Source organism: Cavia porcellus, unplaced genomic scaffold, assembly GCF_034190915.1.
Source record: "Cavia porcellus strain 051 isolate PalLab524CR breed Dunkin Hartley unplaced genomic scaffold, mCavPor4.1 scaffold_25, whole genome shotgun sequence".
Lineage (NCBI taxonomy): Eukaryota > Metazoa > Chordata > Mammalia > Rodentia > Caviidae > Cavia > Cavia porcellus.
In genome coordinates this window covers 51,510,696-51,535,879 of record NW_026947508.1, presented here as the reverse complement: position 1 = coordinate 51,535,879, position 25,184 = coordinate 51,510,696, and the positions used below count along the sequence as shown (strand labels likewise).

General features: G+C 49.3%; 1 protein-coding gene and 1 long non-coding RNA gene across 2 annotated transcripts in view; one reads left to right on the top strand and one right to left on the bottom strand.

Annotated features, from left to right (window-relative positions):
• Positions 1-2,856: 2,856 nt before the first annotated feature.
• LOC134472849 (uncharacterized) lies at positions 2,857-4,809 on the bottom strand. The gene is made up of 2 exons (XR_010042825.1): positions 4,654-4,809; positions 2,857-3,676 (listed from the first exon to the last, which is right to left on the bottom strand). It is a non-coding gene; the product is annotated as an uncharacterized LOC134472849 (long non-coding RNA).
• Positions 4,810-24,415: 19,606 nt separating this feature from the next.
• Fyb2 (FYN binding protein 2) overlaps positions 24,416-25,184 on the top strand; it is a 101,623-nt gene continuing 100,854 nt past the window's right edge. The window contains exon 1 of the mRNA XM_013146244.3: positions 24,416-24,523. Coding sequence (XP_013001698.2) covers positions 24,515-24,523 — 9 coding nt within the window. The 5' untranslated portion in view covers positions 24,416-24,514. The remainder of the gene's footprint in view (positions 24,524-25,184) is intronic.

The following is a 25,184-nucleotide window of genomic DNA, read 5'->3' as shown; positions in this document are numbered from 1 at the left end:
TGATCTTTTAAGAAATCCATCTTAGAATTGGGTTGCAATAAAAAGCCGAGTCAATTCTGAACCAGATCAGATTTTCCAAGCTTTATCTCTTGGCAAGTGTATCATCTTCTCCCGCAGCACGGCACAGGGCAGCCCCTGCCTCTGTCCCCATGGGCCCGGCCACATCTCCCTCTCTAAAATCCATGGAGGACGGGGCGGTCCCTTATCACACCTCTGAGTACTGGACCTCCCAAAAGCCAAGGCTCCAGTCCAGAGATTTTTTTGCACAGGAAGTGCTGGTCAGTTGTGAAAAAGCTTTCCACATTGGAAAGACTCCTCACACAAGGAGCAAGGGAGTGCAGGGTGAGCAATAAAGCCCTCTGGGTGGGTGGGCAGCCATGGAACACTCCTGGAGAAACTGCCTTCCCCTGCCTCTTTCACCTTCTTTCCCTCCCAACGCTGCCCAGAGCTGTCTGTTTGCTGTCTCTTTTCTCTATACTCTGTGACCAGCTCAAAGGCAGAGCCGATGATGTATGTATTTCACGCCTCCCCACGGTCAGATGCATATTTCGTACCCTGGAAGTCACAGGAGGGCGAGGCAGAAAGAGCTGGGGCGGGGGCCATGGAGGGGACTACGAGCCCTGGTGTTGTGCCCTGGATGCCCAAGCTGACCTGTCCTAGGAGCACAGCGTGACTGTGGAATGGCCACTTGGCTCCCCCAGACTGTCATGTCCAAATACCTGAGAGCTGGCTCCTCTCTGTGGTCTCCTCGTCTGAAGACTTCCTCTCCAGTCCCGATCTAGGAAATCCCTTAGAACTGCAAACCTGGAGGAGATATACATACGCATAATGTATGTGTGCACACATATGCACACACACTTATCCATGTATCCAAGCCATTCAAGTCTCTTTTAATACTTTTATTCAAGACTTGTCATCCCCTGAGACAGCGCAGGCTGTCAGCCTGCAATTAGACTTTCTCTCCACTCATGAAGCCAGGCTGTGTGAAGCGAGAGTGAGAGCTGGATTACCCACTGTAAACAAATTTGGTCAGTCCCTTTCTCGCAGGTCTCAGTTCCAGCTGAGTGGATTTCAGCGGCTCCTGGGTGAATGCTAATGCTGCCTACTGTTCTCGTGGCAAAGAAAACAATAGCCCTGTATGCCTCCCTTCTCAACAATGCCCTGGGTCTCACTTTTCCAGCATCTTTTGGATGCAGCACAGGGCCCTGGACAAGGGGGTGCTGCAGGAAATGGTCAAACAACCTAGAAGAGGCTTCAGCAGCAGGTCATATACCTGGGCTTTAAGGCTGGCTCAGCTATCAATTTTATTTATAACCTTGAAAAAGTCACCTCATCTCTCTCAGCCTTCATTATCTTACTGTAAAGTGAGACTCAGGACACCTACCTAACCAGCATGCAGTGAAGCGAAGAGTAATTGAGGGCATCCAGGAGCCCGGGACATACGCTGTGGGTGAGGGTCCCAGCCTCCCCCTGCGCGGTAAAGCCAGGTCCCCAGAGCTCAGTGCAGCTCACTCAGAATTCAGAGTCCTAGAAATCAGACAGGGGTACAGATCAGACCTCTGTGAACTGACCTCTGACTGAGGTCACGCTGCAATCAGATGTAAGTATTCAGTCCATGAGGACAGAGAGGAAAGGGCAAACATTTCTGGACACCTGTGTTCTTCCTGAAATCCCTGTGCAGGCTTCTGATGGGAATTCATCTAAGGCTCAGGAAACTAGGCCTGGAGAAGGAGGCGGGAGGGCAAGACAACTCAAGGCCACGTTAAGTCTGATTTCGGTGTCTGCGCGGGGCCCTGTCTTTGGCGTTAATATCAAATTCTGATGACAGTGAGGTATGTGGTAGGTTACAGACAAAACATGATACATTTGGGGGACCTCTACTAATCTTTCCAGAGTGGTGCCAGAGAGGATGACTCTGTGTCCTAAACCAAAAAGGGTTGCACTTATTCCTCATGCTATCCCTGGCACTGCGAGCACTAGACTGGCACAGAACTCACCCAGTAAGTGTGTTAAATAAGTGACTGAAATTCAGGAGGCTCATCCTCCACCCTTGGCTTTTCTAGTCACCAGTAGCAAGACAGAAAAAGAATAGTCTTCATATAAATTGTCCAAGGGATGCTTACACACTGCTTGTAGTAATCACTTTGAGTTCTACTGCTGTGTAACCAACCACCCCAGAACTCAGTGGCTGGAAAAAACATTGATTGATCTATTCTCAGGATTCTGAAGAATGTTGTTGAGGGCCTCTGAGAGTTCCCCAGGCTAAAATGGCATGGCCACACCCTTTATCATTTTCCCCAGGCTACTTTATAGCCTTACAGCTGATTCCCAAAAGAGAATTCTTTTGTTTACATCGAATTTGCTAATGTTTCAGTCAGCAGCCAAAGTGAGTTGGAGTTGCATGACCAAGCCCAGGATTACCGTGAGAGGGAATACACAAGGACATGAATATCAAAAAGTCCAGTTTGTGGAGGCCCGCTGCTCACATCAGTCTTCACAGACAATATCTATACCTCTGCAAAGTACTTAGAAAGGTATATGGCACTTAATTGGTACTACTTGAGTATTAGTAATAGCTAATTATTAACAGCTAATTATGCCATATCATTATCATAATGATAATGCTTTTATTTTATTGACTATAAAATGAGAAGCCCAGGCTTGGACAGTTCTTATGCAGCCCTCAGTCCCTGAGAACAATGTTGTTGAATGTTGCTGAAATGATGCAATTGTTTTTGAGTTTCCCAAACAACAAGATATGAATGTAGACCCATTTTCTTCTCCTCTGCCCACTTCCCTTTAAAAGTCACAGTAAAGCTGATATATTTTGCTTGTTTTTGGAAGTGACCCTGGAACAAAGAGAGAAATTGCTCATTTTATTTAAACATTCACTCAACAAGCATTTTTTGAAGCCCATCACACTCATCTCTTTCCCATTTCCAGAGATTTACCCAGGGATGGCCATAGCACCCAGTTCTGGTAGGTGAGATGGAGAAGGAAATCTGCTGAGCACTCAGGAGAAAGAGTATCCACACAGCTGAAAGGAAAGAGGTGCTCAAGGAGAATCCTTGTTCCTTTTACACTTTTGAATAAAGTTATATGGAGGCACAATGCCTGCAGATGTCCACTGGTGCCTCTGTTAGCATCCTGACATGAATACGCCCCAAATGGCCCTCTAGCCGCAGGGGAAAGAGATGTATGGACCAGAACAGCCCAGTGAACCTGGACCCATCCAGCTCAATCAGCTGGCTCTTCCGCTGCTATGGCCTGAAGCTGAGCTGCTCAGCTGATCACAGACAGACAGATTTGTGGGAAAGGACATCATTCATCATTCAGACCTCTGAGTTTTGGGATAGCTGTTATGAAGCCTGATTGTAACAAGAGGTAACCAATACAGCATCTTATCTCCTGAACTGCTGGTACCTGAGCCACAAAACTTGACCATTCCGCTGTGGAGGGACACAGAAAGAAAATTCTCAAAACACCTACATTAGAGTTTGGAAACTTCAAAAAACAAAGACCAGAGCCTACTTCTCCCCCTGATTTCTGAAGACAGGACCCTGATGGATAAGCCTTAAGCAAGGCCAGGGGTCATGAGGGCATGATGAGGACAGGCAGGTGAAGGTACTGGCAGTCGTCTGTCTTCACTGCTGAAAGTGACCAAAAAGCTGCAGAACTGTGAATGCAAAACAGGAAAGTGGATTTAGACAGAACTTAGATGACAGCAGTGCCCAGAAAACAAATGGAACATGTCTAGTTTCACCCTCAGCGGACTCATTCCATCACCTGACTCTGATTAACATCTCTCTCTGCCTAAAACATGTGGTGCCATCTTCAGAGTGGAGATTTCGCTGGGCGCCCACACCCAGACCACCCACGAAGTCATGGGCACTCTCCTCCAAGTAAGTCCCTTCTCTTTGCATTTTCCTTTTTGTGCCAATAAATTGCTTATATGCCCCTCTCACAGGAGAAATCCTTCTAATGGAATTTGTATACTGCTCGTCTCTGAGCTCGTAGAAACATTCAAGGATTGTTAGTCAAGTATAATTAACACTATTATTGCTAAAATTAAAATTATTGATGGCACGGCAATTATCATTTCCACGCACTCTCTCCATGCCTACCCATGTGGAGGTGTTCCACAAGCAATTTATGCCAGCTTAAGAGGCAGGTTTTATTGTCCCACATAGTCCCAAGAGAAATAAAGCCCTGTCGGCTTGGCACTGTCCTCTGATCAGGTGCTGAAATGAGCTTTTTATACATATGGCCTCCACATCTTCTGCTACAACTGCATCTACCTGAAAGCCTTCTTTTGCCCCTTTTCAGGCACAAACACTGAGGATTCAGTGTGAGCCAGTACCTCCCCCCACATGGCACAGCCTTGAAGGGACAGTATCTGGATTCGGACTCTGTCTGCCCACTTCTGAGCCCGTATTTGTTCAGCTTCATCTGTCAGAGACAGACAGCACTGCCATGCCTGCTTCTCTGATCTTTTGGCTGCAGTGTTGACTGCCCTGATTCCCTTTCTGGAAGTCTTCCCTCCACTAAAGAGCTGGATTGCAGCATCTGGAGGCGACCATTGAGTAACTCCCATGCGAACTTCAGGACAAAGCAAGTGCAGAGGAAAGGGAGGTCTCAGGACCTCTAGCTCACCCAGCCAGTGGCTTCGTTTCCTAACTTCCCAGTGAAGACGAGCACTGTTAGCCCTGTGGAGAGAGGACCTCATCCTGTGTGCTGGGGTCTTCGGTAAGGAGCAGCCAGCAGATGTTAACATTCTCCTTTCCCCAAACTTCACAGCTCTCAGATGTTTTGAATCTTTCATTCATTCTGCAAGATAAATGTCATTATGCTCGATGCACTTAGGTATTGGGGTTGTGGTGCATGCCATAGGCTTGGCTGGGCAGTACCAAACACACTCTCATTTGTATCTTACAAGTCTTGTAAAGCAAAGACTATTTTCCCAATTAGAGGAAATGGGAACTGAGGAGTTACACAATAGGGTAACATTTTCAGTGGCACTCCCAGAGACTGGGCACAGCAAAGACCAACACTCAGGTCATCAAGAGCGAGGCCCATTTTAGTCTACGTGTTAGGCTGTGGCTAGGAACCCTTCCAGACCCTGGTACAGCCCCCAGCCTCTGCCAACCGCTGTCACTCTGACGGCCACAGCTTGTTAATGCCATTGGTGGTGTGGGTGCCGATGATGTCTCTTTAGTTCATAGAACTCCTGACTAAGGAAGAGCTTTGTCTGAGAAACTTCACTCAGGAGCTTTTTTGACATCTTGACCTGACTTGGTGACAAGATACTGGACTGGAACTAGAACCTTGCACTACAATGAGATGAGGTTTGAAGGATGTTTGCAATCAGGGGTGTGGCGAGCGTGTAGAATTAAGGCAAACATGTGACCTGAGGGCAGACCAGCACATCACTTTAAAGACATGACTCCCAAACTCTTTGGTAGACATCCTCATAATTCTCCTCCCTTCAACTATAGTCTGGGGCTTCCCAGCCAATGAAATACGGCAGAAGTGACAGTGCCTCACTTTTCAGGGCTTACTAAACTGCCAGCTTCTGCTTGCTGCCTTTAGGGACACAGCCCTCACACTGTGGAGTCACCTGACCCAGCCGACAACCATGAGGACCCTGAGACCCACATGTGGAGACTCCTGTGGGGCTGTCTGGAAGAGGATCCCCGACGAGCCACCAGCCTGCTATAGAGAGCAGGGACAAGAGGGCCCTGATGAGCCCTGACCACATTGCAGCCCTGTGAGTGGAATAAATGGTTGTTTTCTTTTAAACCACTGTGTTTTGGGATTAATTCTACTACACTAGAAAATCAAAGGAGAAGAAAACCTGACACCTGTGAAGCCAACACCATATGGCAGGGCCATTATATTAAAGTCACTTATTGCAATCATTTAAACAGGTAAAGAAACTGGGGCTCAGAAAGTATGCATCTCGTGCTGGGAATTCCACCTGGAACAAGCAGATCAGCACGGACCTGAACTCTACCTGACCAGGACTCCAATCCACAGCCCTGTCCTCTGCACCACTCTCCCTGGCTCCCCACGACCCACCCACTGACCTGATTTCCAGAGTTCAAGCTCAAAGGAAACAGTGCTCCCCTTGTCCTTACACTGGGGATGTGTGCTTGGAAATAAGCACACTCTGGTATAAATTCCAGCAGCTCCAAAGAGTTGGGCTGTAGCGAGTCAGCCGAGTACCCTTCGCCTGGTAATACCTTGGGCTCCTTGCTAAAGCTCTTTGAGCCTCAGTCTCTTCCTCCACAGATGAGGATCAGCTTGCAGGGAATCTAAGGAGGGATGATTTTGCAGGTGACTTAACACTGTATCGAGGCCATGCTGCTTTTATTGTAGGTTTAGACAAATTTTTCTCCACAACATCCTCCTGAACCCAGTAGAGATAAGATCACAACAGAACACACTCAGCCCACCCTCAAGCACCATTTATTTTTTCCCTGCCCCCAAAAGATTTCACCCTTTGCCTCCATTTCTCCACTCACTCTGGACAGGAATGACTCAGCTTTTCTCCCAAATTCCCTCCTTCACAACCGACTGGGAGAGCATTCTGCAGAATCATGTGGATCCCCATCATGTCCACACTGGGTGCTGGAGAGCTTCAGGGAAGGGATTTCACAGCCACGCTGACTTCAGCCAATGTGGGCTCCAAGTGAGTGGGTGAAATCGTTCAGCCTGTGCCAGGTAGCCCCAAGAAACAGGGCTCACTCCCTCTCAGAAATGGCCCAGTGGGCAAAAGGGGAGCAGCCTCCCCCAGCTCCCCCGGGAGGCAGAAGAGAATTCTGTAAACCATGTAACCCTCAGATAGTGTTGGAAGCAGAGTTGGGACCTCACCAGATCTGGGTGGGAGGTGAGTTGCAGGTGATAGTGACTTATCCATGGGGTCACAGTCCCCTGGGCATCCCTGCTACCTGCCTGGCTCTCAGAGTCGATATGATGCTGCAATGGGTCGAGCCAACCCTATATCCTCACATAAGAAAGTGTGGCCCAGGAGGGCGGGAGCCATTTTCTTGTGCTGCTGCCCTCTGGAAACTGTATTTTGAACACTTGTTTTCATGTAGATTATTCAATCCGCAGCCTGCAGGCTGTGTGAAGCCAGCAGTCTCAACCCTGCTGGTGAGTACGGCCATCGGCCTAGCAGGTTGGGGTTGCTGGGCAGAGGCACGGTCTCCAGAATGGCCGGTGCTGTCCTCCTGTCATTGGGAGCCCAGGTTCTGTTGCAAATATTGGAAAACAGATCAGCAGCTCTAAAAGTCTCAGGAGTCATCTGCTTTTGATTACATTGTCTGTGGGTGTTTATAAGCAGCCTACCCTGGATTTCTGGCATTGGCGCAAGGTGGCTCCTCCTGTCCACCTTCCCCAGGTGCAGGCACAAGCCTGGGAATCAAGGCACCCATGCATGTCACACTGTTGACACATGGAGGAAGCACAGCTCCAGGTTAGGGGCTGCAGCTGAGTCTGGGCTGTGCTTCTCCAGCTGCGTCCTCACCACCAGAGACACTCTCCAGAAGCGCTCAGCCACGGCCCTGCCTCCCTGTCCTCCGGGGCCTCTGTCTACCTCATACCTTTGGCATGTCTTGCATCAGGCAGCTGCTGGCCAGAGCCCTGCCGCACCAAGCAGCAGATTGGCGTCCTCATGCAGGCCAGGGCCTTTCTTACCTACAGAACCTTGCTGCCTTCCCAGCCATCATTCGGCCCCGGCTCACTGTACACCTGGGGACCACGGCCCCCCTAACCAGAATGCCTACTGTTTGGGCGCAGGCCGTATTTCTCTGCTATGTGGGGTAGAAGAAATCAGCAGGAAGATTTTCATGGAGAACTGGGCTGTGATTGAGACTCCCACGGCAGCCCCAGAGACCAGGTCAGCTCACGCTCACAGGTGGACAGAGAAGGACGTGGGGCGTCAGTGGAGTCCATAGATGGTGCAGGCACCTGGGCTGCTCTCCTCCTCCCACAGGGCCCCTCCTTCTCTGTCCAGCCACCTGTCCTCCTCGCACCCTGTGTGTCATGCACTAAGAGTGGTTCCTGGCTAAAGGGTAAGCGTGAAGAGCTCTACCCAAAGGAAGGAAGCTGGCCAATCGGCTCCTCCCCACAAGAGCCTGAATGATGAAAAGATTCAAGAGGAACCCATTACTTTGCGGAAAGCAAGGCTGAACACAAGGGAGACCTTGAATTCCCTGATGCTGTGTGAAAGTCATACTGTGTGGAGATCACAGCAAACAGATCCCTGAAGACAAGAGGCACCCGGGAAGGGAAGGGTGAGTCGGCAGGGTCAGAGGCAGGGACCCCAGGGTGACCCTCAAGCCTCACACTGATGTTCCTGGAGCCCAGGCCTCAGCAGGAGGCTGACCACATGGGGTCCCTGTTCAGAGGCCCCGGGGCCTCCTGACAAGCGTCTTCAAAGCATAGCCCCTTCCCGAGGCTCGGCCCCTTCACCCCCACTGACAGTGTGCTGCTGAGCCTCTGGGTGCCACATGGCTGTATTTGTGCAGGGAGATTGGTTTATTTTATTTCACAGATTTGGAACTGCATGGGTGTTCTATTTCATCTGGGGTGTCTAGGACATGGGGGGTTACATCTATGTTCTGCCGATAATTAAGGGAAGAAGCTGTGATGCTACAGTTTCCTTAGTTTTAACTTTAAATGCAATTTATGCTTTTGTCCTCAGGGTTTTTAACTTTAACTTTTGTGATTTGGATTTTGTATATTATGATTAGCTTTCCTATAAAACAAGATGATAAATATCTATAAAGGGATGATACACAAATTCAGCCACTGGTGTGAGACAGAATTCATCCCAAAGGAGAGATTCTAAAAAGAAGACCCCTCTGATGAGACACAGATGGGGCTGAGAAGACAGGAGGAGCCAAGCAGGGAGGAGGGTACCCCAAGACCAGCAAGAGCAGAAGCCAGGGGAAGAGAGATAGACAGGCCTTAGAGAACCCGCACCACAGCAGGGAAGGGTACCCCGACTTCCTCCTACCACTGAGCCAGGCGGCCCTAGAGGTCTGTAGAGGTCAGCTCTCAGCACAGAGGGGAGTGGGCAGCAGGGAGGGCTGAGAATGAGCAGCTGAGGTGATCACGAGGTTGTAGGCTTGAGCATGGTCACATGCAGGAGTGAGAATGGGAGTGGTGCCAAAGAGAGCTGAGCCTGGCAAACAGTGCTGTGAGTGGAGAGCAAGTGTGGCTCTTGGGACACTTGGTGACAAAACCCCTGCCAAGAGACTTTTCCCACTGGGATGCTCAGCTTTCACCCGGGCCTTGAGCCCTGACTCAGCCCTCCGAGTAGGGTCAGTTCCCATGGTGCCTGCAGCCACCCTCGTCCGGGCTCACTTGCACCCCCACGTCCCTCAGGTATTGACTGGTTTGAACGAGGAGAGTGGCCATGATCCCACAGCACTGCAGGCAGGGCAGCTGGAACAGGCCAGCAAGCCCAGAACTGGGCACTGGCTGGCCAGGTGTCTGCTGGGGGCCAATTTCTTGATTCATGACAGCTGTCTGCTAGCTGTGTTTTTGTGGTAAAGGGAATGAGGGTGCTGAATGGGGCTTCTCTGATATGAATATGTGTGTTATTTATTTTGAGATAGGTTCTTGCTAAATTTTCCAGGATTGCCTTTTTCTGGATAGGTGAGATTAGGGGCAGTATGTGACACCTTCCCCAGAATAAGACCTTTTTCATAAGGACAATAATCTCAGTCATGACCTAAACATCTTTCAAAGCCTCCACTCCCAAACATCATCCCCCAGGGGCCAGGTTCAGCGTAGGAACTTGGAAGAGACACTGCATCAGCCTGCTTCCCTGGCGGGGACACTCAGTTCATTGGCTCTGTTGCTCTGTGCTTGGTGCAGTAGGGAAGGGGCTGTGCACAGTGCCACTGCCCTGCCTCACTGCTGCGACCCAAGGGGACTTCTCGTCACAGCCCCAGGAAGGCAGGGGGCCCTGAAAACCCCAGCTTCTCAGACGGCAGCAGGGCCTCTCCCGAGCCCTTACGCTGCATCCTACAGAGTTAAAATGACTCAACCACACGTCCTGAAGTAATCCTCTAAGTATCGTCCTGCAGCTTTCTGAACAAGAAGATTCTGACCACCTTGAATTCCGTGTATAAGCTGCATACCTCCTTCTGCTTCCTCCAGAACCCAATCGAAGTCCACTACCGTGGGGGTGAAGCTCGCACCCACCAAGGCCAGAATTCACATCCTCTGGTCTGAGTTTCAAAGACAGATTGTGTAGGATAACAATCTTTTCCTCTCTCTCTCTCTCTCTCTCTCTCTCTCTCTCTCTCTCTCTCTCTCTCTCTCTCTCTCTCTTGTGTTGGTTCTGGATGCCTCTAATTTCCCATTGTCTGAATCTTAGTCATGGAAAAAATTGAATCTTTTTCTAACATAGAATATATTACTCTTGAAATAGTAGGCAATGTTGATAATTGCCTTTTATTGGACTCACAAATAATTTATAAGTTGGTCGGTTTTTTAAAAAAGTATCATAGTCTTTTATTTCTTTGGCTTCTTTCTAGAGGCCAGAAGCAGCCTCTAAAAATAGCTGCCTGTGCAGAGGTAGGCCTTGCGCTCCTCCTGGTGGCCATGGTGTAGGATTGCAGCTTCGAAAACAACCGAAGTTGCAGACCATGTTTGAATAATTCTTTCTCCCTTAAGTACACAGAGAAATTTGATTTATTCTTCCCAGTCATGTCTGCGTTGCAGAGTACCTCCCCTTATAAAGTCCATCTGCTTTGAGGCTAGGTAGATGATGAATGACTCAGATACATTATCATGCTGTGAGCATTTCTCTAAAGTAGTAATAGCTTCCATGTTTCTGTCGCAATGTCAGGAAGCCTGCGAGTTTCTTCCCTTTAGAAGATACTGAATGCAAACTGGCCCAAGTGCTTCTGGGGTGCTGACTACACAGGAATGCACACGGTGGGAGAGGGATAGGGAGAGGGAGAAGTGGGCACAGCTTGCAATGAGATGCTGGGCCCAGAGTCCTGGACCACTTGACGGGCTCATTCCTGGATGATCCTCCTCAGGGGTGGCCCGCAGAGGCTCTCTTTGTTCCTGATTCCCTTGCAGCTAGGTTGCCAGGCCACAGGACTGAGTTCTGACCAATGAGCCCAAGGGATACAACATTTGTAGATTTAACCCCTCACCCACTCCTAGCAATCTTTCAGACACTGTGGCTGTGTCCACATCAATGGAAATGAAGTACTGAAGGTGTCAGGACCACATCGGGAAAACTGGCCAAATGGTGAGTGACCCCGCAGGAGAGCCCCCTGTTTCCAGTCCAACAGCAATGCGATTAAGAAAGACAGGTACACGCCAACATGCTGCGATCTGAAGGCCGCTTGCTAGAGTAGAGAAACCAGAGTTGATTAGGCTGCTAAAGCAACTCATCTCATCTCCCTGAGCCAGTTTTCTCATCTAAAACTAGAATTAATGTGGGGAAGTGCAGTGAACAATGGATGTGGAAATATTTGGAAGGAGCTCAGGACTCAGTAATTGCTGATTAGAAAGCTATTGTGTCTCACATAAGCAATGCTATCATTCTGAAAGGCTTTTTTTGTTATCGCTGTTGTTACCACTCAGGTTTTTATTTGTAAGAAAAAGAAGAACTTAATCCAACTGGCAAACCAAAAAGGGATTCAAAACTCCAAGGACAGATTGAACCAGATTAGGGCTGGTTCCACCCATCCAGCACCTCAAGGACTGCCCTTTCCTCTGCGCAGTAAGCCTTGCTCTAACTCACGGCCCCTGCTGGTTGTCAACCTCTGTCACATGCTCCAAGTCTGCCTTTTGGTCAAGAGGAGACCCCTCCCAGAATTCTCAGGTCACATGCTCAACCCTCAGCCAATCACTTCACGGATATAATGTGTATGTGAATTCCTGCCAGGGAGACCCACTGGCATCTGAACCTGGGAGTGGAACCAGCTTCCCATATAACCAACCCATAAGATTATGGAAAAAGGAAAAGTACATTTCAAAAAGGAAAAAATGATATTTTTGGCAGTAGGAAGACAGTAGGAGAGTAAGAGAGAAGCTACCATAAATGTGTGCTACAATTGGTGTGTTTATTTCCTGTAAAGCAAGAAACGAGCTGTGGGGGTAAATACTGAATGTTATATTGTGATCCCTCAAAATAACCTTTAAGGATCTGTTAGTCAGCTGGATGTTATGGTTTTCAGCTTAGTAACCTCTCACAGCATGTTTCCCAAAATAGCCCCCAATACTGACTTATTGAAGAATGCTCAGATATTGACTTCCTGTCTCTCTTAACAGGGCAGAGTTCTTAAAAAAAATATTCATAAGAATAAATTATTTCTTGTTCTTTTCTGCTTTCCTTTCTCTTTATTTCTTTATGCTTCCTTTGATTTTGTGCAAGTGTTTTAGATATATACGGTGTTATACAAATAAAAGGAATTGGGCTGATCTTTATGGCCATGGTAAATCAAATGACACTTACTCATAAAATAATGAGACTGATTTTTAAACAGACTACTTAGATATGCAAATGAGGACCACTCTTCTCAGCAGTCACCTCAAGAGGCAGTTTTCATATTCCAATGAATATTTGAGACACAGCTCTAATTGTATTAATTAGGCCTCAGTTTTAACCTGAAAAAGGTGTAGCAGCCTGACAGACCACACTGTGTTTCTAATTTGATTCTCAATCCTCTATAAGGTATTTTAAAAAAAACTATCCTCCAACGCAAAGATTTGTCTTTCTGAGTAACATCCTAGACTGGGAAGGCACTTGTCCATGAAGAATTTCCAAAACTATTTTTCATCCTGGCATTAGAGTAAATGTTAAAGCACGAGCACCTGGTGCACGCAGGATTTTTATGTAACAGAAGAGGAGGGAGAACAGGGGAGGAGATGGTGACAGGAGGGGGTGGTGTTGCTTTCTCCCCCCACATCTGAGAGCCTCTGCCTCTCCCCCCCTCCCCAGCAGCCCACACAGAATTACCCCGCTCCAGGCCGACTCCTCTGTGCGCCTTTCACAGGCCCCTGCCCAGCCTGCTCTCGGCTCCTTCGGGGCGGCTTCCTGACACTCAGCCCTGCACAGGGCTAGACTCGGGGCCTCTCTGCCCTGGGAATGCCAGGCTCTTCGCAGAAGCCACAGCTCGCACTGCAGCTTCTCTGCCTTTATTTCAGACCGCCAGCCTCACTCACCCCTGTGTGTAATCTCCTCTCCAAAGCTTTCCTGACCCCACCTCCACAGCAAAAGAAATTTGCTGCCCTTTGGATCTTGTAATGTAGGAAAAAAGTCTAAGAGCTGGGGATATAGCTCAGTGGCACAGCGCTTACCTGGCAAGTGCAAAGTCACGAATTCAACCCCTGGTACCAAAAACAAAACAAAACAAAAAAGTCTGTGGTAGTGCTTACTATTTTCTCTTGTAATGTGTCTATTCTTGTGTTTTCCCTAGGTGACACTCCCGGTGCTTCTGATCCTCACAGGCTGCAGGGCACAGGCTCTGGTGTCGGCTGGCTTTGCCTGGGCTTGGCTGGTGGGGCCATTGACAGGGAATGGAGGGCAGTGTCACGGCTGTAACCTAAAATACCTTCCAAAGGTTCGTCACACTGAACACTTGCTGGCCAGCCAATGGGCTTCTGAGGGGTGATTTTTGATACAGGGCTTCCAAACGATACAGGGAAATGAAACTCCCAGCCTGCTAGATGTCCAATAAGCCAAGCTCATGTTCCCAAAAATGGAAGAATGAATCCTGAGGAACGATGGAGGTTAGGAGTAGGAAATTTTACTGAGGGAGAAACAGGTCCCGAGAGGGGACCCAGACAGCAGATTCCACAGAACCCACTTCTCAAAAGAAGTCTTGTGGAGCAAAATCACAATGTAAGACAAGACTCTGATCAACCAGTGAGGTTACAAGCATGGCCACTTAGGTAATGCTGATTTAGTGGGGAAACAAGGCTCCGAGCAAGTGTTCCTGAAAGAGCAAGGATCTTTTCTGGAAGACACGGGTCAGGAAGTCCCAGCCCACCACCCGGGTGACTGGCACCTGTTTAGAATGTCAAGTACAGTGTATTGCTTTGTCCCTCGGGGAGGTACATAGGTCATTCCCGCTTTGAGGCCTGGCTTTCAGCGAATGCGCCTCCTGCCTCAGTTGCACTGTGTTCTTGTCTTCTGAGCCAGCTCCTTTGAGCACCTGTCCCTGCCTCACTGCCTGTAATATTTCTTCCCAACTGAGCTGTCTATAATAATTCTATCATAGGAGCTCTAACCTTCTCAATGGGTGAATGTGCAGATGAGTCCGCAGCTCAGGCGCCTGTCAGGAGGCGGAGGTTAATTGAATGAGGGGTCCCTGGAGGTGTGTTTGGAAGGGTGTATGTTGTCCCCAGCCCATTTCCGGTGTTCTCTCTTTCTGCTTCTGGGAGGGGCGGCCATGAACGACCTTGCTCTGCTCTCCTACAACGCTTCTCCCTCGCTTCTTCCTCAGACCTCTGCCGATGTGACCAATCCCTATTTCCAATTTTTCACATGATTTCTATTTTTCTGTCTGGGCCCTACAGACACATCGACCTATCTCTCCATCTAGCAGCATCTGAAAAAGATGATTTAATATAAAACCTGTACCTAGATAAATGACAATGTGTACTTAACCCTTACAGGCTCAGTGCACACACCTGTAATGCAGCACTCAGGAGGCTGAGACAGCAGGATTGAGAGTTTGAGGCCAGCTATGCAGCAAGAATTTGTCTCAAAAAAATTATATATATAATAACCTTTATATTTTCACTTCTAAGGCACTTCTCTGGCTCTTCCAAAATTAGACTTTTCCCAATCTGCCTACCATTCCCAGCTGCTGCTGGGTTCCCCGTCTCCTCACTCAACCTCACCCTCACTGGGTCCTGCACAGCGTCCGTGTCCCTGACAGATGGTGGAGTCCTGGGTGGAGAATGAAGCCATCTGGATCAGAACCATCAGAGGACCCAAATGCAGAGGCTGTCGATCAGGCCTTTAGACAGTAGGGCAGGCCCCCTTCCCCTTCCCCTCTACTGCTCTGATCTGTGACATCAGCCACAGTGAGGCCAGTTTACAGACATGCTCAAAGCCTAGGGCAATTTGCAGATAGAGAGAAGGCACACAGTCAGCCAAAATGGAAGTGTGGATAATAGACTGGCTGATAAAATGCTTCCCTGTCTAGAGCCCAGCTCGTGGGCTGATGGTCCCTCACTGTTGCCCAGAGAATTATGATATTTCCATAGTCTGGAGGCCAAATGAATGGAAACCAGGTATTAGGAAAGAATCTAGGAATGACTAAAGCTTAACACTCCTGCCAGTGGAGAAGATAGCTTAGCCCACCTTTCTACCTTGTCTCATAGCTCCCCAGTCACTTTGCTCCCCTGGGCCTGGCTGCCCATGCAGGTGACCAGGTATCAAGCTTAGCCCTAAGATGACACAGCTTAGTGAATTCTCACCTGAGGCAACACATATAAAGACACGTGCTACAGGCTGAGTGCTGGGCAGGGGCAAGAGGACAGGGGTGAGTAAGAAGAGATTTCCACTTCCTTGGGGAGACAGACAGTGGGAAAGGGGATGGAGGCAAGCTGGTGGGCTGAGTGGGAGCCTGGTGCCCCACCCACAACCCATGCACCATTACAGATGGCACCGTGGCTGACGCTGCTGGGAAGCAGATCCCAGCACACTGCCCAGCCTAAGAGCATGGTCAGGGTGACCTTCGCCTCTCTGAGATCCAGCTTTCTCAGCTATGGAAGAGGGATTTAGAACCACTGCCTACTTCCCACTTGTTTTGAGCATCAACTGTGTATGCACACAAAACCCTTCACGTCTCATCCAATGTGAGGCCAGCCCAAGGACCCTAGTCACCATGGCCACTGGTTTCTTCAGCGATGCCCCCCCCCAACTTGGGAGGTGGGAGGTAAAGAGGAACCGAGCCCAGAGGATGGAGAGCAGGGCAGATGTCACATGCAACTGGCTGGCAGCCTGGTTTATGTGCACTTGGGAAGACCCCCAGGCATTCTTGGGGGCAGGGAGCTGGTGGAATGGGCTACCTCATTGGTACATGGAGGGAGGCTTTGTCTGTCATCCAGGAGGGCCATGAGATGAAGAGGAGGGAGCTGAGGTCACCTGCTGGCTGTGGCCAGAGAACGGCCTACCCTGGGACATCACTGAGGTAGGGGCAGGCAGCCAGGGCAGCACAAGTAGAGAAAGTAGGACAGAGAAGCAGGCGCACATAAGACACAGCATATGAGCCAGGAAGAAGACACAGGTGCAGGGCCACGGACAGGGAGGCTTGAGGGGTTCCATTCTAGCTCTGCAAAGCCGTGTGAAGGAGGAAAGGTCAGGATTCGTCCCTGCAGAGGTCAGAGAGGCCAAAGTGGTTGCAGCAGGGGAAACCAATGTGTGACCACCAGCAAGACTCATGTGGTATAAGGTGGGGGTGCCTCGAGCCTAAGCCCCCACCCTCAGGGAGGGGATGGAGAGGATGACCTGACTGAAAGATGTGTACGTGATCTAGTCATCCTGGAAAGTGAAACCAGACCTCACACCTTGATGACTAAGATCTTGCTTGCCTACTTTGTGCCAGTAAGTACCAAGTGCTTGCTGCGGAGCTGGGCACAGAGCAGGCATCTCTGCTGAGGTTCCTGAATGAGGCACAGTGGATTCCTGTCCAGGCGGCCAGCAGGAGTTGGGACTCCTGTCCAGGGCTCTGCTTGGGAATGTGCTGAGCTCATTTCCACTGAGAGTGACGTTAGGGAGTCGGGTCGCAGGATGGAGGAGTCACACTGTGTTGGGGTGTCTGTGGAACCCCATGGGAGTCCTCAGCACATACAGCAGTGCCCGGCTTAGCACCTGGAATGGATGTTCAGTAGATTCTTGTTGAGCGAATGCACAGGACTCAGGGTGACCTGGAGGCCTTCCTGTCCTCAGTCTCCAGAATAGGCTCCTTTTCATTCTACTGCTGTTATCCTCCTTCCCAGTACTTAGGATCTGAGCATTCACATGATGGTTTGCCCGTCGCCTTAGCGCCTGACTCCCTACCAGATGACAGGTTCCATGGGATTAGGACACCGTGATTTTGTGCCCTCTGTGTGTCTTGGCCTAACAGAAGCCAAAGTGAAGTTAGATAAATACTTGTTGGATAAAGAAAAGGTAGGGACATGGACGCGGGCATGAATGGGATTAGGTGGGAGCCAGCAGAGATGGGTGACCACAGCCACGATGGAGCCACGCCTTGGCACACTCGGTGCAGCACTGTTCTCCTGGCTACCCGCTTCGATCTCCTCCACATACCACACCCAGTCCCAGCCCTAGCACCTCCTTTCTGAGCGGCTGTGCTTTCATCTGTAAAATGGGGATCTGGTGTGTGCCTGGGCTCTTTTATTAGGTAGCTTAGCTTCTTGCATCAAGTGAGGTGATTCAACTCAGCAAATATTCACAGAGGTGATTAAACACGCAGCGACAAACGCCTTTCAATAAGCACACTGGCCTCTGTGGTCAGTCCTACCGGGCTCAGGTAAATACAGGCTCGTCAGGGTTTGAAGCAGCATCCTCTACTCTGAGAGACAAGGGAAGCAAGAGTTCACTGACACATGTCACCCCCTTCTCAGGGAGCCCTTCCTTCAGTAACAGAAGACTGTCATCCTGAGCCCTGAACAAGAGCCGGAGGGTATGCCGCATAGGATCTCCTCGCAGAGTTGAGTGACTGAGTTTGATCCCATGGACTTGACCTGAACCCCATCTCCCCCAAGCTGTTGCACTAGCTCGGGGAAGCTGATGTTGGCCAGCGAGTTGGGGAAAGGAACATGAAGGGGAAAGGGACATAATTCCTAGGACTGCTGACAGGGTGACAGTGACGTGGGGTCAGAAACAGCGAGTCCTGAAAGCAGAAGTCAGGCCTTGGTCAGCTCTGCTCGAGCTGTAGCACCCCACACTCAACATTACTGGGACTAAGACCTCACCCCCTCTGGGAAGCCTCTCTCCCCAGTGCAGGCAGGGAGACATGTTCCCTCCATAGAGAGACGGACAGGGAAATTTCCACCATTCCTGAACACCTGTTACGTAACTAGCACTGAGTATGATGTTTATATATTTTTTCTATCATTTCATAATCAGGAAGTGATTATATGTGAACCCGGTTCTGGAGATCAGAAAGCTGAGGGGCACAGACAGTCACTTGGTCAAAGATATAACTAAGTGGTTGATCCAGGACTGGTCAGAAATCAAATACATGGTAATCACACAGCACTTCATCCATGTCACTGGCTGAATGCTAATTGTGTGGCTTTTGCCTGCTTTGTTGTTCAGCACACTCCCAGTCTCCTGTCACCTCAGGGATGCTGTGCCTCATCTGTCTCCCAACCTTCCTTGTGTGTTCCTGGTTCCATCAATTTAGCATCCCCCTCCACGCACCATTGTCACTGTGCCTTCCCAGCAGGGCCGTGGCCCCAGTCTGCTGACCAACCATCAAAGTTTTGCTACATCTCAATAACATGCTGTAATAAAAGTTGTATTAGTCAGAATAAGGTAGGCTCCACCACAGTAACAAATAGCCCCCAATTCTTGGTGACTCGGTCCAGCAAAACTGAATTTAAATCATGGTCTAGCAATGGTTGAACAGATACCTTCCTGCCTTCCCTCCTGGACTCAAGGTCCAGGTCCCTTTGATTTTGTGATTCTAACATTTTTAGTACTTTGCTTCCTTCTGAGGTTTTGGCAAAAATAGAAGAGAATGAGAGGACAGTGATCATTCCCACGGGCATAGTGGCAACTTCTCACTCACCCCACCATTCTGAACCTACTCAATCCTCACATCCGATTGCAAAGTTTAGAAACACTGTTTTCTCACACAGTAAAGAAAAGAAATTCAAAATGAGACTTGGTGAAACCAAAGTATTTTTCTGCCCCTCCTGCTCTGATCATGTGAGCAGGGGCCAGTGTGTTCACACCCTTTCCTCCAGACTGTGGGGTTGCTTCTTAAGTCCATTTTACAGCCATGCTGACCTCCAAGGACATGGTTTCCCCCTCTGTTTAACAGGCCACCCCAAATGGGGGCTGGAGGAGCTTTCTTCTCACTGTGGCAGAGCTGAAGTAAATGAGAAGCACTCACAGCAGACTCTGCTCACATGATTGTGGGATGAGACAGGAAAGGCTACGACTTGCCGATAAATAGTTTTCTACATGGAGTGTTATAAATTAAAAACTGGTGGTCAACTTAATGCCAGCTGGATTAAATCAGCATGTGCTGAGAGTAGATGTTCCACCTGAGGAAAGTTGCCAGCATAAATAGAGATGTGGAGAAGGAGAAGAGAGGCATTGTGGGTTCTCCTACATGTTGCTGATTGAGCCATTGGTTCTCCTGGAGGAGCTCATCATGACCAACTTCCCCAGTGTGAGTTTGACCATTGTCATCAGAGGAGCTCGGGACCTTGTTGGTGAGAGTGGCTGTGGTTCACTTTGGGGGCACTCTGGTCCCTACATCAAAGAATGCTTCCTGGCTCTGGAGGGGTAGATGTGTGCTGTTTAATCTCCAGGAGAAACTCATCGCACTGGCTTCCTGGCATGTACTCCACTGTGCTCACCACTGGAGGAACTTGGAGCCTCTGTGTCGCTGAGGATGGCTGTAGTACTTTTCAGGGCATCCCCTGGTTCTTAATGTGAGTGTGACTTCTTGGCTCTAACATAGAACCGTCAACCTACCAGCACAGCTCCTTCACCCTGCTGGCATAGACTTCCTAGCTTTCACTGCTGACCTTTGGGCCTTCCCCACATGGATCCGTAAAAGAGACTGGTGTGAGTCATTCTCGTAGGCTCTGGACCTCCAGTTGGACTCGTGAGAGACACTGTCATGAGCTCTAGGTCTTCATCTGGACTCATGCAGGACATTGCTGTGGGATTCAGGCCCTTGACTGAATACTCTGTGTCTTTAGTGTTGTGGACAGATTTCCTTCACTTTCTTTGGTTAACTCTGGGTTACGATCATAACTAATATTATAAATTCTGTGTCCTGATTCTAATTGTTCTCTGTACAACCCCTGACTACAACATGGAGTTCACGAGTCTTCAGTGAACCCTTGCCCTGCAGCTACAGTTCAGAGGCCATCTAGGCCCTGCTCCCCAGGAGTCCTGCACATACATCTTATATCCACAGAATCGGGGCACAACTTTCTGAGGTGGGAGGCACCTAGAGACAAAGGGAACCAGGCAAGGACACCTGGTGAACAGAAGTCATCTCACTGAGAAAAACAATGCTAACTCAGGCTTGATTAGAGTTTTCTAATTCAGAAGAAATCAGCTACCTAAATTGTAATTTGTAAGTCACATATCAATTGCTATGGTTTGTGTGTATTTACTCTAAAGTCCACATTGAAACTTAACCCCCAAGGCAACACTAAGCACTAAGCACCAAGAGGTAGAGATGGGAATAGAACAGGAGGGCTTTCCCCACATGGGAGAGATCGGTGCCTTACACAAGGGCCAGTGCAAGCTCGAGAGACCCTTGGCCCCTCTGCCTCCTTCCATGTGAAGATGCTGTGCTCATCTCCAGTGGATTCAGGGCTCAGGCAGCATCTTGCAAGCAGGGGCTGGGTCCTCACTAGACACCTGCTGGTGTCTTGATCTTGCCTTTTCCAAGTACCATCACCATAAATGTATGCTGCTTTAAATTACCTGACCTAAGATATTTTGTTATAGCAGCTGAAATGGACTAACTCACCAATGGACCTGTGCATTTTATGGAAAGACCTGCCTGCCTACCTCTCAGTATTCTGAGCCTGGCAGCATTGCAATCAGGAAGGACGAGTTTGCTTTGAAGTCCATTCCAAGTAAACAAGGCCCAAAGAGAGAAGGGGATTCCCTGCTCAACCTTTGTAGCTAAGGACTCATTTTTCTGGGTGATGGAACATGGGAGCGATTGATATTGGTAATGATTTCCTACTTCCAGGCAAGTTGCATCTCCTAGCCACAGGGGAATGATCTTCCTTTGATCTCAACAAGACAAGCATATCAGAAAACATCTTAATAATTCATCTGAACGACGCATACATAATTAACTGGCATTAGTGGAGGAAAGTGATTTCCTTACGAGAACCTAAAGGGGTGCTGCATCCTCCCTGGCTCCACGCGGGGCCTCTGCCATGAAGCAAGTGCTGAGATTCTATTAAAAGACTAAGAAAAGGGAAGCAACTTGCCTTGGTCATGTTTACTTAATAGCTTTCAAAAACAGTCTCGCTAAGTTATTATATAATGTTAAGATGTTTACTTAGATAAGTACCAAATTGAGATGTGAGGGTTTGTTTTTTTTTAAGACAAAAAAGAAGCCAGCTAGATCACACAGTTTTTCCAAACTGATACAAAGGAAGCAAGACCTTTTTGGAGCCCACAGACCTCCAATTTACCTTGAGGCATTTCTATCCTTAAACGGTTTATCTTCATATAATTACATGCCTTGGAGTGATTGATCCCGTATTTCCACAATGATTATCTCTGTCCCATTCTAATTGCTCATCTGCAATTGCTTCTCCTCTATGCGGCTGTCATAGGCTTTAGCGTCCTCTTTTAATAGCTGGTGACTAACCAGTCCCTCAAGCCTTCTGAGAGCCAGCAGAGGATGGAAGAGGCAGTGTGGAGTCCTACCCAGAACCACGCCTGCGCCGACACAGCTGGGACGCGTGCCCGGCCTTGCCGACCGTTGCTTTCCTAATTGTCAGCGGAGGACAACGTTGCTTGTCTCAAAATACCAGTAACAGAGGGAAAATATATGCTAACTGTGCAGCTTGTTACACCCTAGACTCTCAATAAATTTAGCTTCCTTTCCTCTTTCCTTCTCTCCCTTTTGAAAGTAGTCAGGATATAAATTATACATAAATAAATTACACGTTATGCTGGAAACACTCAGACATGATTAATGTAACCAATAATAATTTTAATATTAATAATAGGGTGCTCTGGCAGTGGCATCCTCGCTCTGACAGTCAATCTACATGTGCTGGCTTTGTCATCCTGAGACACAGAGTACCCAAGTTTAACCAGGAAGATGGAGATGCACATGTACTCCCAATTTGAGATTTTTGGGGATGTCCCTGTTCAAGAGACTCAGCTACAAACCATTCCTTACCATGCAAAGTGTATGTAACATGTTTGCCAAGAAATGAAAGACTGGGCCAGGACAGGAAACACAGAAAGGCTTCAAGCCATTATCAGAGACTGAAAGTAAGGTTTGGAAACAGAATGCATGTGCTGGAAATACTAATTTTGCTGCTCAGTGCCCCAAAGAATAGAAGAGACCTTTCTTGGAGACCATTGCCTTTACAGGAGGAGCAAGCAGAAACGAGGGGCTAAAAAGACCAGAAATAGCTAGAAGATTCCCACTCCCACTGTAGCCTAAGTACCCTATGCGCTCTCACAGCCTACTTTCAAGACTGAATTTGGAAAAACTCACTTCAAAGAACCCTTCAAGCTCTTGAATGCTGACAGTTTACTATTCAGTATTTCTTGAAGATTCAACAGACCAGCTGAGAGTGTGGGGTCTAGAGCCAGGCTGCCTGAATTGAGATTTCTGCTTGCTGTGTTCCTCTGCATAATGTGACTTAATTTTTATGCTTCTCACTCCTCTCAAAAGGAAAATGAGGGTCATAAGAAGGACAAAATAAGGTGAGATTTGGGAGGTCTACAGCACTGATCTCGCAGGCAACAGACAGATGCTTGTTCTGCCATTTCTTTGTCTATGATTAAGTGGAACTTTTAGGGACAACCAGGCTCGAGGTCCCCAAAACACCTTGTGCATACTAGGACCTCACACTTCTTGATTGAATTAAAATATTTATTCATAAGGTTAATTTGGTTGATTTTAAGTCAAACCCCAAATTTCACATCCAAAATGCTCTCTGGGGTGCCTGCATTGTTTAGACATCTGGTCTACCTCCTCCACCCATGGAAATATGCACAAGCAAGCCAAATACAAGGACCTGTAGGTTAGGACTCCCAAGTACACTGGAATCTGAGCAGGGAAATAAAGAAACATCACTTCATCTGTGCATCTGTAGGCTCTGCTTTTGCTAGTGACTGAAGCTTTCCCAGTGGGGAAAAAGAGGAACTCACCTATGGGTGTCCACACAGTGCATCTCATCCTACAGGAGTTCACGCAGCAATGCTAGGGACCTTCTTATTCAGCCTGAAGGATGGAGGGCATGCATCTCAGAGAGCTCTGGTGGCTTTTCCAGGGTAATAAATAACTAGTAGAAAACTTACATTCACAGCCTGAGGATCGGGATAGCACAAGGTTCCAGGTTACTGGTCTTCAACCCACTGGCAAGGCAGGTACTAACAGCGCCTACTATGCCCTGGGACCTCCAACTGCATCTGTCCCAGAATCAAACCAAAACAGGCAGATGCCATAGGCAGGCGAGGTCTCAGCTGCCCTCCCAGCCCTTCCACCGCGGTTGTCTGGCCTGCCCCCACCAGGGGGACCCCTTGCACTAGGAGCGCGGGGAAAGGGTCAGTTACCCCACCGCGGGGCCTGGGAGCTCTCTGATTTACAGAGCTACAGAGACAGGAGTAAGAAGAAAGGGCCAAGGGGGCTGGCAGAAGACGCTGAGCTGAGTGCTGGACCTCCATCTGGCTCTAAGGAGCGCGGCCCAGTCTGACTGTGCGCAGCGTCTACACCGCAGTGTTGATCAAACTCAAAATGGGAGCCACCGGGTCAGTGCGCTGACCACTTGTCAAGCAAGGGGCATGTGATGGCTCAGAAAAGAATAGAAAATGGCAGGGTGATCATGTAAAGTAAAAGTGATGTTTGCTTCAAGAAGTCTCTATTTTACCTTACGAGTACATGTGCCTTGTGTACACTCAGTTACTGTGCAAAGGTTATTCATTAATACAGTTAAAACACACTGGCCTAATGCTTACACTATATCCATTCAGCCAGACCCGGTGCCCTTAACGATTGTAGTTTGAATAGATTCTAGGCTCGAACAATTCGAAAACCACCCAGCAGAGGAAGTGGACCCCAAGGTGGGGCCTCCTCTCCCCAACCTAGACAGCAGAGGTTTTTTATTTCAAGAATTTGTCTGTGAATACCCCTAAGCTTAGCACACGTCTGTCCCTCCAGCGCTGGTATCCCAGGCCAGGAGGAAGGCTTCTGTGAAACTAAGTGGCCATTCGCGGCTACTTAGGGGATCAGTGCAGGCCAGGGTGTCCAGCCTGAGCAATTCCCCGGACAGGGGCACCAAGAGAAGCCCCTTCATGGGCAGTGGGTAATTGCGCCAGCCTGGGGAGCCCCCTGGAATTGCGGCCTACGGTGGGGGCTGGGTCCTTGTGTTTGCAGCATCCGCCCCCTGAGCCAGGGGACCGGAGCTGGGCGGGGCGGAGGCGGGGCCGCGGCCCAGGTGCAGCAGGTGGACAGCCCCGGCTCCGGCAGGCAGGCGAAGCAGGGCGCCCCTGGGCCCGGGTCCAGCTCTGGGAAGCTGGGCTGCTGACCCAGCCTGCCTCACGGGCGTGAGGACGATGGAAGAGGTAAGAGCTCCACTCGGGACTGCTCCAGCCTGCCTGTCTGCTCTGGTTCTCCCTGCTGAGAGCCGGGAGGCGCCGGGCGCCCCCTTGGCCCAGCGCAGCCTAGGCGGGGGTTCGTGGGCCCTGCGCTCCCGCGGCCTGGGACTTTACACTGGCTTCTGCTTACTAACTGTGGCCCTGGGCAACTGCGTCTGTGCTCTGAGCCCTCAGTTTCCTCTTCTGAAACAGGATTACCCCAACAAGCTCTTCACCGGATTAGAGGCTGGTGCTTGTGACACAGAGTTGATGGGGTGTGGGGCGCCCTGCCAAGAGTCTCCCTTCCCCTCCTGAGAGCCCCGGTGCTCTCTGATGGTGGAGGTTATTGGTTGGGCTGACCAAGCCAGAGTGTTCTGTGTGTGTGTGTGCGCGCGCGCGCGCTACGTTTGGAAGCAAATCACTTTCTCCTATGGATTGCGTGGGCTTCCAGATGTTTGCTTTTAAGTGGGGACAAAGGGCACCGCAGCTGTTTTGGGCCAGGAAAATCTCCCCTTTGTCCCCGGGCAGCCTCTCCTTGCCAGTCCAGAGTTGAGTTAGCTGAGTTTGGAGACAGGGCAAGCCCGGCGTCAGGGATTCTGCTCTGTCTGGTCGGGACCCTCCCGGCTGCCCCCACCCACAGCTGCTTAGC